Source organism: Pelophylax lessonae (assembly GCF_965119305.1).
Source record: "Pelophylax lessonae genome assembly, chromosome: 2".
Lineage (NCBI taxonomy): Eukaryota > Metazoa > Chordata > Amphibia > Anura > Ranidae > Pelophylax > Pelophylax lessonae.
Window position 1 is genome coordinate 1,838,925 of NC_138769.1, and position 16,646 is coordinate 1,855,570.

A 16,646-nucleotide genomic window follows, 5' to 3' on the forward strand; every position below is an offset into this window, starting at 1 on the left:
GCCAATCTACCATAAATTTAGGGCCCTGTGGTACCCGAAATCATGGGGGTCAAATTTGCACAAATACTGTGCAGCATAGGTACCAGTGAGCCCTGCTCTGCAGGTAACATTGAATAGCTAAGAATATGGAGATTAATATGGTACCCACCAGTCCATGCTCCACAGTACTGCCCGAGGGCCACACACTCCCAAGAGGCTCCTGAAAAAGGTGACCAGAAAATTTCAGACTAGCTACTCCAATATTTTAAGAGTGGTAAAGGAAGATCTCCCCTACCACTGTGCCAAATATGGTCCCCTGGACTTGTTTGGTGCCCGAGCTGGGGCCCTTCAACTGTGCCTACTCAAAGATTGGCATACAGCACCAAGCTAATTTAAATGATGGGCCTCGTGGTACCTGAACCCTGGTGGCTAAAGGCCTCAAACTTGGCTCAGAGATATAGAATACCCAGGGGCCACATTTTTTTTCGGGGGCCAATGCTTAATTGTTACAGGGACCTGCATAGGGCTTGATTTGGCTAATCACTATGGAAAACAGGAACTGCAGAGTCCTGCTCTATAGATACTGTTGAATAGCTGAGAGTCCAGGGATTCCTGCGATACCCAGCACTCCCCACTCCATGTTACGGGCTGAGGGCCACAAACTCTCAAGTGGCTCTGGAAATAGTTGACCAGGAAATTTTGGGCTAGCGACTCTAAAATGTTTGGTAAAGGGAGACCTCCTCTACCTCCGTGCCAAATATGGCCCCCCCAGACTCATTCGGGGCCAGAGCTGCAGTCCCTCAAATGTCCAGACTACGACCGTGCCAAAGTTTAACATAGCGGGTCAAGCTACTATAAATTTAGGGCGCTTAACCACGAGGGTTAAGGGGACCATACAGGTAGGTGCTAGGAAAATGTATATTGGGTCTTGTCTGCCTAACAGCAGGGCTGTGATTTGTTTAGATAGGGTGTCAGGGCGTCCAGATGTACCTGCTGAGAGGGTAGTATCCCCATTGGCTCCTGTGAGAAGGCTTCTCATAGGGCAGTGGAGGGCGCCCGATCAGGGGACACATCCAAGCTTGTAACTACCCCGGAAGGCAGATTAGGCTGCAAAGGATTCTGGGAGTGGGTATAGGTTTGGGGGGAAGTGCATGGCACGGTGTCTTTGGCGGGAGCAGAGTCCCAGGAGGGAGAGTACGGCTGTCTCTCCTCCTGTCTAAGGAAAGAGGATGTCTCGGGGTGTCGCCTGAGAATCCAGAGAGTGCTGAGTTGAGCTGAGGGGATCCGGTGTGCCGATAGCATGCGGAGAGTGAGAGGGGTCCAGTCCCAGGAAAGCCTACACAGGTTGTGAGTACTGAGGATTGCCCCTGGTGGTCTGCCTGAAGTTAGAGGGGACCACTCCGGAATAGGTTCTGGGATCCAGTGTCAGCTAGCTGTCAAGGGGGTACCTGGGTTGAGGACCCTGAAGTTACAGAGGGGGTACATAGTCAGTGGACCCTGAAGAGTTCAAGGTTAAAGGGGGCACCTGCAGTTGGGCCATGAATTGTACAGAGTGTGTCAGTTGAAAGTTACAGCCATACAGAATTCTACAACATACTACCTCAAGCCAGTGCAAGGCGGGAGGGAAGCATTTAGTGACTTTTGCAGTACAATAGTGTCAGAAGTTCTATAGTTCTCAGTCCTGGATCTTCTGGACTTTAAGTCAAGGATTCAGCACTTCTATCAAGTTGCAGAGTGTTCTCAGTGTTAGTGAGCGTTGGCTGGCGTCAAGGATGCACCAACGGGCATTTTTCACTAACAAAGTCCCAAGTGTATTTAGTTGGAGCCTAAAGGAGTATCCCACTCATTCCCTTCTCCCATCCCCCTTAAAATACAATAAAAACCAAAAACAAAGATGCCGGAGTTATCAATGCTTCAGTTCTCACACCCAGGGTTGCAGCTCACATGGGCTGGAGAGGTTAATGGTAACAATGGTAGACCCACCTCAGGCACAATGCCTGGAAAACCTGCTACACTAATACTAGAGGAAATCTAGGAGCCACATAAATGTTTTGTGGCCAATGCTTCATTTTTACATGGGCTGCAATGGGTATCAGCTTTGGTCAAATACTGCAGAACATACAGTGCCTTGCGAAAGTATTCGGCCCCCTTGCACTTTGCGACCTTTTGCCACATTTCAGGCTTCAAAAATAAAGATATAAAACTGTAATTTTTTGTGAAGAATCAACAACAAATGGGACACAATCATGAAGTGGAACGAAATTTATTGGATATTTCAAACTTTGTTAAAAAATAAAAAACTGAAAAATTGGGCGTGCAAAATTATTCAGCCCCTTTACTTTCAGTGCAGCAAACTCTCTCCAGAAGTTCAGTGAGGATCTCTGAATGATCCAATGTTGACCTAAATGATTAATGATGATAAATAGAATCCACCTGTGTGTGATCAAGTCTCCGTATAAATGCACCTGCACTGTGATAGTCTCAGAGGTCCGTTTAAAGTGCAGAGAGCATCATGAAGAACAAGGAACACACCAGGCAGGTCTGAGATACAGTTGTGGAGAAGTTTAAAGCCGGATTTGGATACAAAAAGATTTCCCAAGCTTTAAACATCCTAAGGAGCCACTTGGGATCTTTAAATCTACAAAGGCCTGGCCGTCCCTCTAAACTTTCAGCTCATACAAGGAGAAGACTGATCAGAGATGCAGCCAAGAGGCCCATGATCACTCTGGATGAACTGCAGAGATCTACAGCTGAGGTGGGAGACTCTGTCCATAGGACAACAATCAGTCGTATACTGCACAAATCTGGCCTTTATGGAAGAGTGGCAAGAAGACACCAAACATGTGGAAGAAGGTGCTCTGGTCGGATGAAACCAAAATTGAACTTTTTGGCGTAAAAGCAACACAGCTTATCACCCTGAACACACGATCCCCACTGTCAAACATGGTGGTGGCAGCATCATGGTTTGGACCTGCTTTTCTTCAGCAGGGACAGGGAAGATGGTTAAAATTGATGGGAAAATGGATGGAGCCAAATAAAGGACCATTCTGGAAGAAAACCTGATGGAGTCTGCAAAAGACCTGAGACTGGGACGGAGATTTGTCTTCCAACAAGACAATGATCCAAAACATAAAGCAAAATCTACAATGGAATGGTTCACAAATAAACATATCCAGGTTTTAAAATGGCCAAGTCAAAGTCCAGACCTGAATCCAATCGAGAATCTGTGGAAAGAACTGAAAACTGCTGTTCACGAACGCTCTCCATCCAACCTCACTGAGCTTGAGCTGTTTTGCAAGGTGGAATGGGCAAAAATTTCAGTCTCTCGATGTGCAAAACTGATAGAGACATACCCCAAGCGACTTACAGCTGTAATCACAGCAAAAGGTGGCACTACAAAGTATTAACTTAAGGGGGCTGAATAATTTTGCACGCCCAATTTTTCAGTTTTTTATTTGTTAAAGTTTGAAATATCCAATAAATTTCGTTCCACTTCATGATTGTGTCCCACTTGTTGATTCTTCACAAAAAAATACAGTTTTATATCTTTGTTTGAAGCCTGAAATGTGGCAAAAGGTTGCAAAGTTCAAGGGGGCTGAATACTTTCGCAAGGCACTGTAGGTAATGCAAAGCCCACTTCATGGATAACTAAGACTATGGGGAATTTTATGGTACCCAGCGCTCCCTGCTTTGTTGTATTGACTGGCAGCCATATGCTCCTAAGTGACCCCATAAAAATTTGACAAAGATATTTTGGGCTAATGACTCCAACATTTTTGGGATGGTAATTGTAAACCTCCCCTACCTCCCTGCCAAATTTGGAACCCCCGGACATGTTCAGGGACGGGACTTTGGCCTTGCAAATGTGCCAATGCCAAGCTTGCCATACTGCACCAAGCTGACCTAACCCCAGGGCTAGGGGTACCAAATTTTGGCACAGGAATACTAGGGGCCCTCAGAGATAGATCTCCCCCATCTCTGTGCCAAATTTGGGACCCTGGCCCCTCATAGTTTGCCTACTGTGACTTCACCTATAGTAATGTAGCACCCTCCTATGTAGGTGCTAGGAAAAGTATATGTGTGGCCCTGTCTGCTTATCAGGGGGGGCTGATTAGTTAGTTAGGCTGTCATATGTTTCTAGGTGTAGTCTGTTAAGTCTGGGGAGTCTCCCCAATGTATCCAATGAGGGCTTTTGTTGGACGGTGGAGAAAACCTGGCCAATAGCGCACCAGGGTTTATAGCTGTCCCAGTAGGCAGAGCGTCTTTGGCGGGAAGCAGAGTCCCAGGAGGAGGCTGACAGCTGTCACTCCTCCTGTCAGAGTGTGAAGGTATCCTGGGCGGTTGGCCTAGGGACCGGAGGTTGAGCTGGGCTGCAGAGAAGGGATCCAGAGTGTTGCTGACCGAGTGGAGCTGCTGGGCAGAAGTTTTCAGGAAAAACAGTGTTGGGAGTACTCGAAATCTTCCCAGGGGTCTGCCTAGGATAAGGGGGCCACTCGGGAAGGTCAAAGGGATCCAGGAGCCAGCTAACCGGTAGTTGTGGCATAGAAAGGCAGCTAAGAGAGGACTTCTTTAGTTGAAGCTCAGTTACAAGAATAGCGCAGCGGTAACCGGCATCCGGCCAGCGTTAACCAGCCTGAAGTCAGCGTTGGCGGGCATTCAGCCAGCGAAGCCAGCATCAAACAGTACTATTTAAGTGTCTCTGCCAAATTGTGCATAGTTGAATTAAAGGTATCCCACTCATCCCTTCTCCCATCCAAGTTACCAAATAAATATAAAAAGCCCAAAGATACTGGACTGGTCATTGTCTCAGTGCTCACACTTGGAGAACATGCTTAAGTGTGCTGTTGTTGCTAGCGGTAACCCAGGGGGACCCACATCCAGCAAAATGGCTGGGAATTGTGCTAAGGTAACATGATGGACCTATCATGCTACAGCCACTGTGAAATCCCCAGGAATAAGCACTAACTGTGTCCCCCCCTCATCCAGCCTGTATCCCCCCCTCATCCAACCTGTATCCCCCCCTCATCCAACCTGTATCCCCCCCCTCATCCAACCTGTATCCCCCCCTCATCCAGTCTGTATCCCCCCGTCATTCAGCCTGTGTCCATGTCCCCATCAGAGTCCTCCTTTACCTCCATGTCCCTATCAGAGTGCTCCTTTACCTCTAGTGTGTCCCTGTCAGAGTCCTCCTTTACATCAGTGTCCCCGTCTGAGTTCCCCTTTATTATTTAGGTCAGAGTTCCCCTTTAATATTCCAGTCAGAGTTCCCCTTTAATATTCCAGTCAGTGCCGTTCCGGGCACAAATGGGGACAGGTTTTAGGGTGTTCAGATAGGGTGTTCAGATTTCCTAAATCCAAGGTGGGTATGGGGAAAAATCACAAGAGCAGCCTAAAAACAACATCAAAACGAGGATATATGCAACCGGTCAAAATTACGAGGTTTGTATACCAATGCTAGAAGCCTGGCCAGCAAGATGGGAGAGCTGGAGCTGCTGATGTATGAGGAGGACTTAGATTTTGTGGGGATAACAGAGACTTGGTTTGACAGCTCTCATGATTGGATGGCGACCATTCAGGGGTACTCCCATTATCACAGAGATACTAAACAAAGGGATTGGCCAGTGCATTCCAAAGGAGAATAAATTTAAAAGAGCAAAACTAAACCCTGGATGGCTAAACTCCAACATAAAAATCCATATTAATGCTAAAGGAAAGGCCTTCAAAAAATACAAGACTGAGGGGTCATTGGCAGCATTCAAGCATTACAAAGAGTGTAATAAGAAATGTAAAAACAAAATCAGGGCGGCTAAAATAGAACACGAGAGACATATAGCGGAAGAGAGTAAAAAGAACCCCAAGAAATTCTTTAAGTATATAAATAGGAAGAAAGGGAGGCCAGAACACATTGGCCCCATAAAAGACGATAAGAAGGCGAAAGTGTTAAATAATTTCTTCTCTTCAGTCTTCACAAAAGAATTGGGGGGGGGGGGGGGCTACACTAACCCAGCTTGTAAGGCCAAACTAAATAATACACCTCAGGAAGTACCGCCATGGCTAACAGAAGATAGACTTAAGAACTAAACTGAGAAACTTAACATAAATAAATCACCGGGACCGGATGGCTTGCACCCGAGGGTTCTTAAAGAGCTCAGCCAGGTGATTGCCAGACCATTATTCCTGATCTTTAATGATAGTCTACAGACGGGTATGGTGCCAGCTGATTGGAAAAAAGCCAATGTGGTACCAATATTTAAAAAAGGGCCAAGATATATCCCGGGTAACTATAGGCCGGTCAGCCTAACATCTGTAGTCTGCAAAATTTTGGAGGGGATGTTAAGGGACCACATACAAGACTTCAGTACTGAAAACGGTATTATTAATAGTAATCAGCATGGATTCATGAAAAATCGTTCTTGCCAAACCAATCTATTAACCTTCTACGATGAAGTGAGCTGCCACCCGGATAAAGGTATCCCCCTCCCCTCAATATAAGCTTTACACTGTATGGTTTTCAGTATTGGTACATGCAGCATCTAGGAAGTACTTTTATATATACCACTTAATCCCCCAGACAGCGCGAGACTCATACCAAAAATATATAATTCTTGCCAGACCATTCTATTAACTTTCTATGATGAAGTGAGCTGCCACCTAGATAAAGGAAAGCCTGTGGATGTGGTGTATCTGGATAAAGGAAGGCCTGTGGATGTGGTGTATCTGGATAAAGGAAGGCCTGTGGATGTGGTGTATCTGGATAAAGTAAGGTCTGTGGATGTGGTGTATCTGGATAAAGGAAGGCCTGTGGATGTGGTGTATCTGGACTTTGCAAAGGCCTTTGACACCGTTCCCCACAAACGCTTATTGTACAAACTAAGGAAGGTAGGTATGGACCATAAGGTGAGTACCTGGATAGAGAACTGGCTCCAGGGGAGAGTCCAGAGGGTGATGATTAATGGGGAGTACTCGGATTGGGCGGGTGTGGAAAGTAGGGTCCCCCAGGGTTCTGTCCTGGGACCAATCCTGTTTAATTTATTCATAAATGATCTAGAGGAGGGGATATCTAGTACAATCTCAGTATTTGCGGATGATACTAAACTAAGCATGCCAATATCTTCTATGCAGGATGGGGAAACCTTACAAGCGGACCTGAACAAAATAACGGGGTGGGCAACTACATGGCAGATGAGGTTTTATGTGGAAAAATGTAAAGTAATGCACCTGGGTGCCAGAAACCAGAAAGCAAGCTACTCACTAGGGGGGGAACCTCTGGGTGAGTCTAGGATGGAAAAGGACCTGGGGGTACTGGTAGACAACAGGCTTGGCATTGGCATGCAATGCCAAGCCGCTGCAAGCAAAGCCATCAGAATACTGGAATGCATAAAAAAGGGGATTCACTCCAGAAATAAAGAGATTATTCTCCCACTCTACAAGACTCTGGTCCGGCCACATCTGGAGTATGCTGTCCAGTTCTGGGCACCGGTCCTCAGGAAGGATGTGCTGGAACTGGAGAGAGTCCAGAGAAGGGCAACAAAAATAATTAGGGGAATGGAGGACATCAGCTATGAGGAAAGACTACAAGCACTGAACCTATTCTCTCTGGAGAAGAGACGATTGAGGGAGGATATGATATCAATGTACAAATACTGTACTGGTGACCCTAGCATAAGGAACAAACTACTCAGAGAAAGGGAATACAATAAGACACGTGGCCACTTACTAAAACTAGAGGAAAGGCGCTTTAACCTTAAAATACGTAAGGTGTTCTTCACTGTAAGAGCAGTAAGGATGTGGAATTCTCTTCCACAAGCAGTCGTATCAGCAGGAAGCATCGATAGTTTTAAAAAACTATTAGATGGGCACCTTAAAGACCACAAAATACAGGGGTATACAATGTACAACATACAGGGGTATACAATGTACAACATACAGGGGTATACAATGTACAACATACAGGGGTATACAATGTACAACATACAGGGGGTATACAATGTACAACATACGGGGGTATACAATGTACAACATACAGGGGAATACAATGTACAACATACAGGGGTATACAATGTACAACATACAGGGGTATACAATGTATAACATACAGGGGTATACAATGTATGACATACAGGGGTATACAATGTACAACATACAGGGGGTATACAATGTACAACATACAGGGGAATACAATGTACAACATACAGGGGTATACAATGTACAACATACAGGGGGTATACAATGTACAACATACAGGGGTATACAATGTACAACATACAGGGGTATACAATGTACAACATACAGGGGGTATACAATGTACAACATACAGGGGTATACAATGTACGGTTAACAGCAAACACACACACACATCATAGGTTGAACTGGATGGACTGATGTCTTTTTTCAACCTCACAAACTATGTAACAGAGTTCCCCTTTATTATTTATATATTATTATTATATTATATAGTATTTATATAGCGCCGACAGTTTACGCAGCGCTTTACAACTTGAGGGTAGACAGTACAAATACAATACACTTTAATACAGTAGGAATCAGAGGGCCCTGCTCGTTAGAACTTACAATCTAAGAATATTACATCAGTGTCCCCATGTGGTGAGAGTGCCCCTTTAATGTGCCCCGATGAGAGCTGTGTGAGTGTTCTGTAATCAGATAATATTCCCGCCATTTGTCAATATGAATCTCACATAAGAATAAGCCATTCCGTCCCGCGCATGCGCAGATAGTACAGAGAGCGAGGCAGAATCTGACATTAGATCATGTCCCCTCTGCTCTCTGTCTATCGTCGGGTAATGCATCCGACAAACTGCACAGTTCGTGGGATGCATTATTCGACGGGACACCAACTGTACATTCTTCCCGCTGATTTTTTACCTTGTTAATAACGCAATGTGATCCGGGGTGACCCATTCCTCCTCCTAGAGGCCATTCACAGTGACGTGCCGCGCTCAGCTGCCCGGGCGCCCCGACCTCCGCCCTCCTCTCATTAAATGCCGTCCGCTCCTGGCAGCGCTCATACTGGCTACTGACGGGCCCCCGGGTGCGCTCAAACCACCCCCCCCAACCTCCTCTCATTACACACCGCCTGATCCTGGCAGTGCTCATACGGGCTACTAACGGGCCCCCGGGTGCGCCCAGACCACCCCCCCAACCTCCTCTCATTACACACCGCCTGATCCTGGCAGTGCTCATACGGGCTACTAACGGGCCCCCGGGTGCGCTCAAACCACCCCCCAACCTCCTCTCATTACACGCCGTCCGCTCCTGGCAGCGTTCATACTGGCTACTGACGGGCCCTCAGGTGCGCTCAAACCACCCCCCCACCTCCTCTCATTACACACCGTCCGCTTCTGGCAGTGCTCATACTGGCTACTGACGGGCCCCCGGGTGCGTGCGCAAACCACCCCCCCAACTTCCTCTCATTACACACCGCCTGCTCCTGGCAGTGTTCATACTGGCTATTGACGGGCCCCTGGGTGCACTCAAACCACTCCCCCCAACCTCCTCTCATTACACACCGCCTGCCCCTGGCAGTTCTCATACTGGCTACTGACGGGCCCCCGGGTGCGTGCAAACCACCCCCCCCCCCCGACCTCCTCTCATTACACGGCACCCGCTCCTGGCAGCGCTCATACTGACTACTGACGGGCCCCGGGTGCGCTCAAACCACCCTCCGACCTCCTCATTACACACCGCCTGCTCCTGGCAGTGATCATACTGGCTATTGACGGGCCACCGGGTACTCTCAAATCCGCGCCCCCCTCCCCCAGTGAGGTCTACTGGAAGTAGGGATGGTTACCTGTCCAAATCATATACCTGCCCCCTTTTGGGCGGAGCCCTAAGGGGCACAAAAATGCAACAAATTACCCCAACTGTTTGGTAAAATATAAAAGCTGAGGTCACACCGAGTAAGTAGATACCCAACATGTCACACCTTAAACATATCAGTACCCTTTATATTCTATACAGTAGGTGATGTATTAACCCCCCCCCCCCCCTATAGGTATCAGTTTAGTATTAGAGGAGGTGCTAGGAATATCGCTCACTCCGGCGTGCGCAGAGATATGTAACTTATCGCAATCAACGTTTTCTGGCGTAGACACCCCACCTCGTGCGTTTGTTTGTACTGGTGTATATGTGGGGGTAGAGGGGCCTCAATCCTCCTTTCCCTTTTTTTTTCTGTTTATTCTTCTTTTCCCATCACCTAGGGGACAGGTTCTCTTTAATGACACCTGTAGGGTCTAAAAGACCCCCAATATCTCCCGTGCTCCACTGTATGTAATGCATTGCACATCGCACCGCATTACATGCTTTCCCAGCCTTGCTGGGCGGGGAAACTCAACGGGGGACCCAGAAGTGACATCACAAACGGGGTCAGCAACAAGGAGGGAGGAGACATGTGTCCAATCCCCTCCCTCCCCCACCCCTCCCGCACCCGCAATGCCAAACCTGGGCCTGTAGATGGGCAGGCAGAGCCCAGGATACATAGGGGGGGGGGGGCATTTGGGCGCCAGATCAAAACTTCTGGTCACAATTGTGACCTGGCGCTCGGGGGTTTGTCCAGCCCTGGCATGAGGCATTGCAAGACTGACTGTTATATGCCTGACTCCCAGAGGCATGATGGGATTTGTAGTTCTGCCACAGTTGTCCACCCCCAATTCTAGCTTTTCCACCCCCAGCCTGGCTCTCCCCTTCTGTTTGGTGGATTTCAGTTTTTCATTGTGTAGGATAGGCATCCTATGTGGGCGTTGCCTAATACTACCTACCCACTCCTCCCCACCCACGTATACATTTGCATGAGCCAGCCCGCGTTTTGCTCCAGGACTGGGAGGAGTACTGAGGCGGGGTGCCTCCAACTGCATTTTCAGGGGTTTGATTTGATTGGCCAATCAAGTCTGAGTGGAGGTTGGGCTTCTGAAAAGGGACTGGGAGGGGGGGGGCACTCATTGGTGGAGAAGTTGTGAGTTTTTTGTCCTCTTCCTGTCCTGTAACATGCTGCTGTCTGTCTCCCACAGGCCGGACGTGACAAGTATGAGCCCGCAGCCACATCCGAACATGAGAGCAAGAAGAAGAAGAAGGCCAGGGGGAAGGAGAGGAACATGGATGAGCTCAAGAAGGAAGTCTCCATGGTGAGTAACACTCCAGGTGGAGTAGATTGTTTGTTGTGAAGATGGGGACACCCAGCACCAGATACCACTCTAGGCCTGGAGGGGTCCCCCGGAGCATTGCATATAGGGGTCCCCTGGGACATTGTTTGCTGTAGGCTTGAAGGGGCTCGCTTGCTATAGGCTTGGGAGGAGGTCCCCCTCCGGGGCATTGGTTGAAGGGTGTCCTGGGGCGGGTTGATTTTTTTTTTTTTTAATTTATATCTTTATTAGTGATTTTTTATACATACATTAACAAACATACATCGACATGTTCTGCCCAAAACCCCCGCCCCCCCTTCCTCCCCCCTCCCTCCTCCCCCCAATTATACCAAGGAACACAAAAAAAATAAATAAATAAAAACAAAGGAAAAAAAACACAATCACAGCATTCCTCTATATATATATATATATATATATATATATATATATATATATATATATATATATAGTATATCTCATTCTATATTACCGTCAGCCTAGAGGGGTGTGGGGACCGTCTCCTCGCAGTCTGGATCAGGCACTGCCAAGGGTGACCCCCTCTCATACTCCCATTAAGAAGAATTGGCTTCCAAGTATTGCACCCAGGGTCTCCATCTCAACTTAACCTGATCCTCTGTGTTTCCCAGTGTGGCAGACAGTTCTTCCATTTTAAAAATCTCGTTAACCTTTGCGCGCCACAACTCAAAAGTGGGAATCACTGTCTGTTTCCAAAAGATAGGTATGCATGCCTTTGCTGCATTTAAGAAACGCAAAGTCAGGGATTTCCTATAACTCTTTTTTGAACTTCTTGTTAAATGCAGTAGGCACATTGCGGGATCCTCTAGTATATCAACATTAGTCATAAGTTTTATAGCTACTGCTATTTTATTCCAAAAAGGACGCACTCTTTTGCATCCCCAAAATATATGCAACATATTTCCATCCTCCAATCCACAACGCCAACATTTTCCTGAGACCATCTCTTTTATTCTATGTAGTATTGATGGGACTCTATACCATCTGGTTAGAATTTTGTATCCTGTTTCTTGAATCTTACAATCTAGTGACGATTGGTGTACTAATCTCAAGATCTTATTTATCTGCTCTTTTGACCACACGGTATTTAACTCCTGCTCCCATTTTTGGATAAACGGCAATTGTTGGTCCCCTTCATCCTCTGACAATTGTGTATAAAACCTTGAAATCTAATGGCCCGTCGCATTACCCGTTCTACACATATTTTCCAAGTCCGTCAGCTCTCGTGCTACGTACCCTTTCTGCTGAATCGATCTAATATAATTATATAGCTGGTAGACACTAAGATAATCCAGCGATTCTCCTGAACCCGCCCTAAGCTCTTCTAGGGAGGGCATAGGACCATTTTGCCATATATCACCTAGGCGCCTTCTACCTTTCTGTGCCCACCTATGGATTCTGGCATTTATACACCCCGGGGGAAAATCCAGGTTCCCCAAGATCGGTGTCATCGGAGACAGACCAGGGGCTACCCTCCAATGAGACTGAATTCTCTTAGTTTCTTTTATAGTCGCTCCTACTGTAGGGTGTTTAAGAATAGCGTCTTTAGGTTCAAACACCGACCACGGGGCTGGGGGGGTTAACTGTCCTGTTTCCCCATTCTCTAGCTCCACCTAACGTTTGGTAAGTTTATTGCAGTGCCAGTCTACCACCCTTACTATATGGACTGCCCTATAATATCTCAGGATATCTGGCAATCCAATCCCACCTCTTGCTTTAGGTAAGGCCAACATCTGCATCTTAATTCTAGGGGACTTATTTGCCCAAATATAGGCGCGGAGTATGCCCTTAATTGATTGAAAAAATTCTTTTGGAACTGCTATTGGAATTGTCTGCATTAAATACAAAATACGGGGTAGCACATTCATCTTGATTACGCTACAGCGCCCGAACCAAGTCACTGCTAAAAGCTGCCATACTCTAAGATCTGCTTTAATCTTTCCTAGTAACGGAAGGTAGTTCTTTCTATAGAGTTCCGCAGGGTCTGCCGTTAGCTGTATCCCTAAGTATTTCAACGTATCTGAGGCCCATTGAAACGGAAACGCTGTTCGGAGTATTCTTTCTTCTTGATCAGATAACGATACGTTGAGTACCGCTGATTTAGTTACATTAATTTTATAATTAGAGAACCCACTATAAGTTTGCAGGGCTTCCAGTATATTTGGCAATGAAAGAGAAGGGTTAGTAGCGAAAAACAACAGGTCATCCGCAAAAGCGGCCACCTTATCTTGTTCCCCCCCACTTTGGATTCCCATTATATCCGGGGAACTCCGAATTCTACACAATAGGGGTTCCAAACACAAAACAAATATAAGCGGGGATAATGGGCACCCCTGCCGGGTGCCATTGGAGATTGGAGGTCAAGTTATTTTCCAATCATTTACCCTGACCGCTGCCGTAGGAGCCGTATAGAGTGCCAGGATAAGTTGCAGCATTTGCGGTCCCAAGCCTATATATGACAGGGTGGCCCGGATAAAATCCCACGTCACCCTGTCAAAGGCTTTCTCCGCATCTGCTGCTAAGAGTACCAACTTCTTCTGTGATGTACGTGCCAGATGTATTAAGTCTATGGCTCGGATTGTATTATCCCGGGCCTCCCGGGTAGGAATAAAGCCCACTTGATCAAAATGGACCAGGTCTGCCATATGTGGTAGAAGTCGGTTTGCTAGTATTCTTGAGTACAGTTTCGTATCTACATTTATCAAAGATATCGGACGGTAGCTGCCACAACACAAGGGATCTTTCTCTTCTTTAAGTATTAGAGTAATATGCGCCCGTAGGGAATACAACGGGAACGTTGCTCCTCTTCCTACTTCGTTAAAATGTAACAGTAGGGGGTTCTTTAGATGCTCCCCAAATTTCTGATAATAACTAAGAGTAAAGCCATCTGGGCCAGGGGCCTTATGTGCCTTGGTCTGTGAGATTGCAGCAGATAGTTCTTCCCCCGATATCTCACCTTCCAGTGTCAGTGCTTGATCTTCTGTGAGTGTGCGCATGCCCGAATCCCGTAAATACTTCTCTAACTGCTTCCCCTTATCTGGAATTTTCTTACCCCCTATTTCCGGTAGGTTATAGAGTGACCGATAGAAAGAGCAAAACTCTTCTGCTATGTCGGCTGATGTGTGGACCTCCCCTCCTTTTATATTTCTGATACGTAAAATTTGAGTTCGTCTTTTTGGGCCCCTCAATGCTCGTGCCAACATCACACCTGGTTTATTTGCATACTCATAAAAATGCCTTTTCAACCACATCATATTTCGTAGTGTCTTTTGAAAAAGCATCTGATTCAATTCCTCTCTTGCCTGCATGAGTGGGATCAAGTGAGCTTCTGCAAGTGTTCTCTTATGCTGCCTACTCAGCTGCTCGATCTTAGCTAGATATTCTTTAATTTTCACCTCCCGCTCTCTTTTACGCTGTGCGTCCAACTGTATCAATACCCCTCTTATGACACACTTATGCGCTTCCCAGATCGTTGAGGGTGAAAGCGACTCCGATGTATTTTCTATGAAGTAGTTATTTAACGCCTCATCTATCGCCCCCTCCGCTTCCGGAGATTGTAACATAGCCTCATTTATACGCCATGACCTTGGGCTACAATTTTTTGATTCCCATTCTATGCTCACGTACGCCGGGAAATGGTCAGAGATTGAAAAATCTCCAATATCTGAGTCTGTCACCAACGGCAAGTCTGCCTGGGCAACCAGGATTCTGTCTATCCTACTAAATGCATTATGGATTGGAGAATAGAAAGTATAATTTCTCTCTCCTGGGTGCATCGACCTCCATGGATCGATAAGACCCAGGAGGGAAATCTCTCTTTCCATCTTTCGTAGTTTAGCAAATGACATGCATGAGCTTCTCTTGGAGGTATCTATCAGTGGTTCTGGGGCATAATTAAAGTCGCCTCCCATTACTAAATGCCCTTCCCGGAATTCCAACACAACTGGAAGCAGTTTCTGCAAAAACATTACATGCTCATAGTTGGGAAAATAGACATTCAAGAGGGTTACCTCGACACGTCCTATCCAACCCTTTACCAACACAAACCTACCCATTGGATCAGCCAATTCTTCTTTTAAAGTCCAATTCAAAGCACTTGATATTAAAATACTCACCCCCTTTGATTTAGCAATAGGGGATGTAGCGTGGTAAACCCATGGAAAGTCCTTATTATACAGTTTTGGTACTGCATCTTTACGGAAATAGGTCTCCTGGATAAAAGCTATTTGCGTAGCATCTCATTTGAGGTCCCCCATAAGTCGCCTACGTTTCTGTGGAGTAGAGAGTCCCCTCAGGTTATAGGTCGTAATCTTACAACCTGATGTCCCCCCTCCAGCTGCCATAGTTTACGGTCCCCCTCCTCCCCACGGCCTCACAGCCTCTATCAATCAAATCCCACAGAACAAAACACCTAAAAAAAAAAAAAAAAAAAGAAACCCCCTCTCCCACACACGTATGTATATCCTATTTAATACCCAATGCCCCTACCCTCCTCTAGTGGTTAACTAAACCAGCGCGCCCAGGCGCTATCTACTGAGGGGGCCGTGGTTCCCAAGACACCGCGAGCAAGCCACTGTCCCCGGGCACTCTCCTTCAATCACAAAAAAAAAAAACGAACCAAAAAAATGACGTGAGATAAAGGACTCTACCTCCTCTTCACCCCTTTCGTGGGAAAAGGATGTAGTCCTGATCTCGTTCACAAACCTAAAATAGAACTATTCATTTTTAAGTACCCAGGTAGAGGAGCCCTGACCCGATGGGTGATCGCCTCCATTCACGTAATGCCCACGTCCTAATCCCCCCCGTCCGTCCCAGAGACCCCCCTCCTAAACCTCCTAATCTAAAGAACCCTTACTTATATTATTTGAACACACTCTGGGTTTTACTTTCCCAGCCCTCCCCCTACAAAAGGTGGCGCGGCCCTATACGACCGAGACGTCACCCCTCTCCCCTGGGGGAACGGTTCTCTCGAGGCCCAAATGCACCCCTAGGTCGGAGTCAGAACACCCCCGAACCAGGTCGCAAATAAAGGGAGATTAATTGCTACATATTCAGGCCTCCTACTTAAGCCTTCTACTCTTATCATTTTATTAATTCCCCTCCCCATCCCCCCATCTCCCTCCAGGGGGGCCCCGTAACCCCCTCACCCCGCCTTCTGCATATCTCAAACACTTCCCCTTCCCCTAACTCCATCTTAACTCCTCAAACTTTAAATTGGGTCCAGGGAAGATCTCTCTTACTAACTTCTAGTTACTGTTAACCGTACCTATTCCCTGAGTCACTATGCCCTCAACAATCACCCACCTAGTGAGTTAGTTCGGTATTACCAATTCTCACATACCTACTTTTTTGTGTCTTAAACGTGTCCCGCACAAAGTGAGAGAACACTCCTAAATTGCCTCCACCTCAGTGCCCCCTTCCCTCGTGACCCTTAAGATCGTGCTCCGACCCCCCATGGCTGGCAGGAGCACGAACAGTAGCAGAAAACCTTGTGAA

General features: G+C 46.8%; 1 protein-coding gene across 1 annotated transcript in view; it reads left to right on the plus strand.

The window, feature by feature from the left end:
* The window catches only part of LOC309545803 (sodium/potassium-transporting ATPase subunit alpha-1-like), a 93,816-nt gene that overhangs the window by 47,768 nt on the left and 29,402 nt on the right, over nt 1-16,646 (plus strand). Inside the window, exon 2 of the mRNA XM_082245162.1 lies at nt 11,004-11,117. Within this exon, the coding sequence (XP_082101288.1) occupies nt 11,004-11,117 (114 nt within the window). The remainder of the gene's footprint in view (nt 1-11,003; nt 11,118-16,646) is intronic.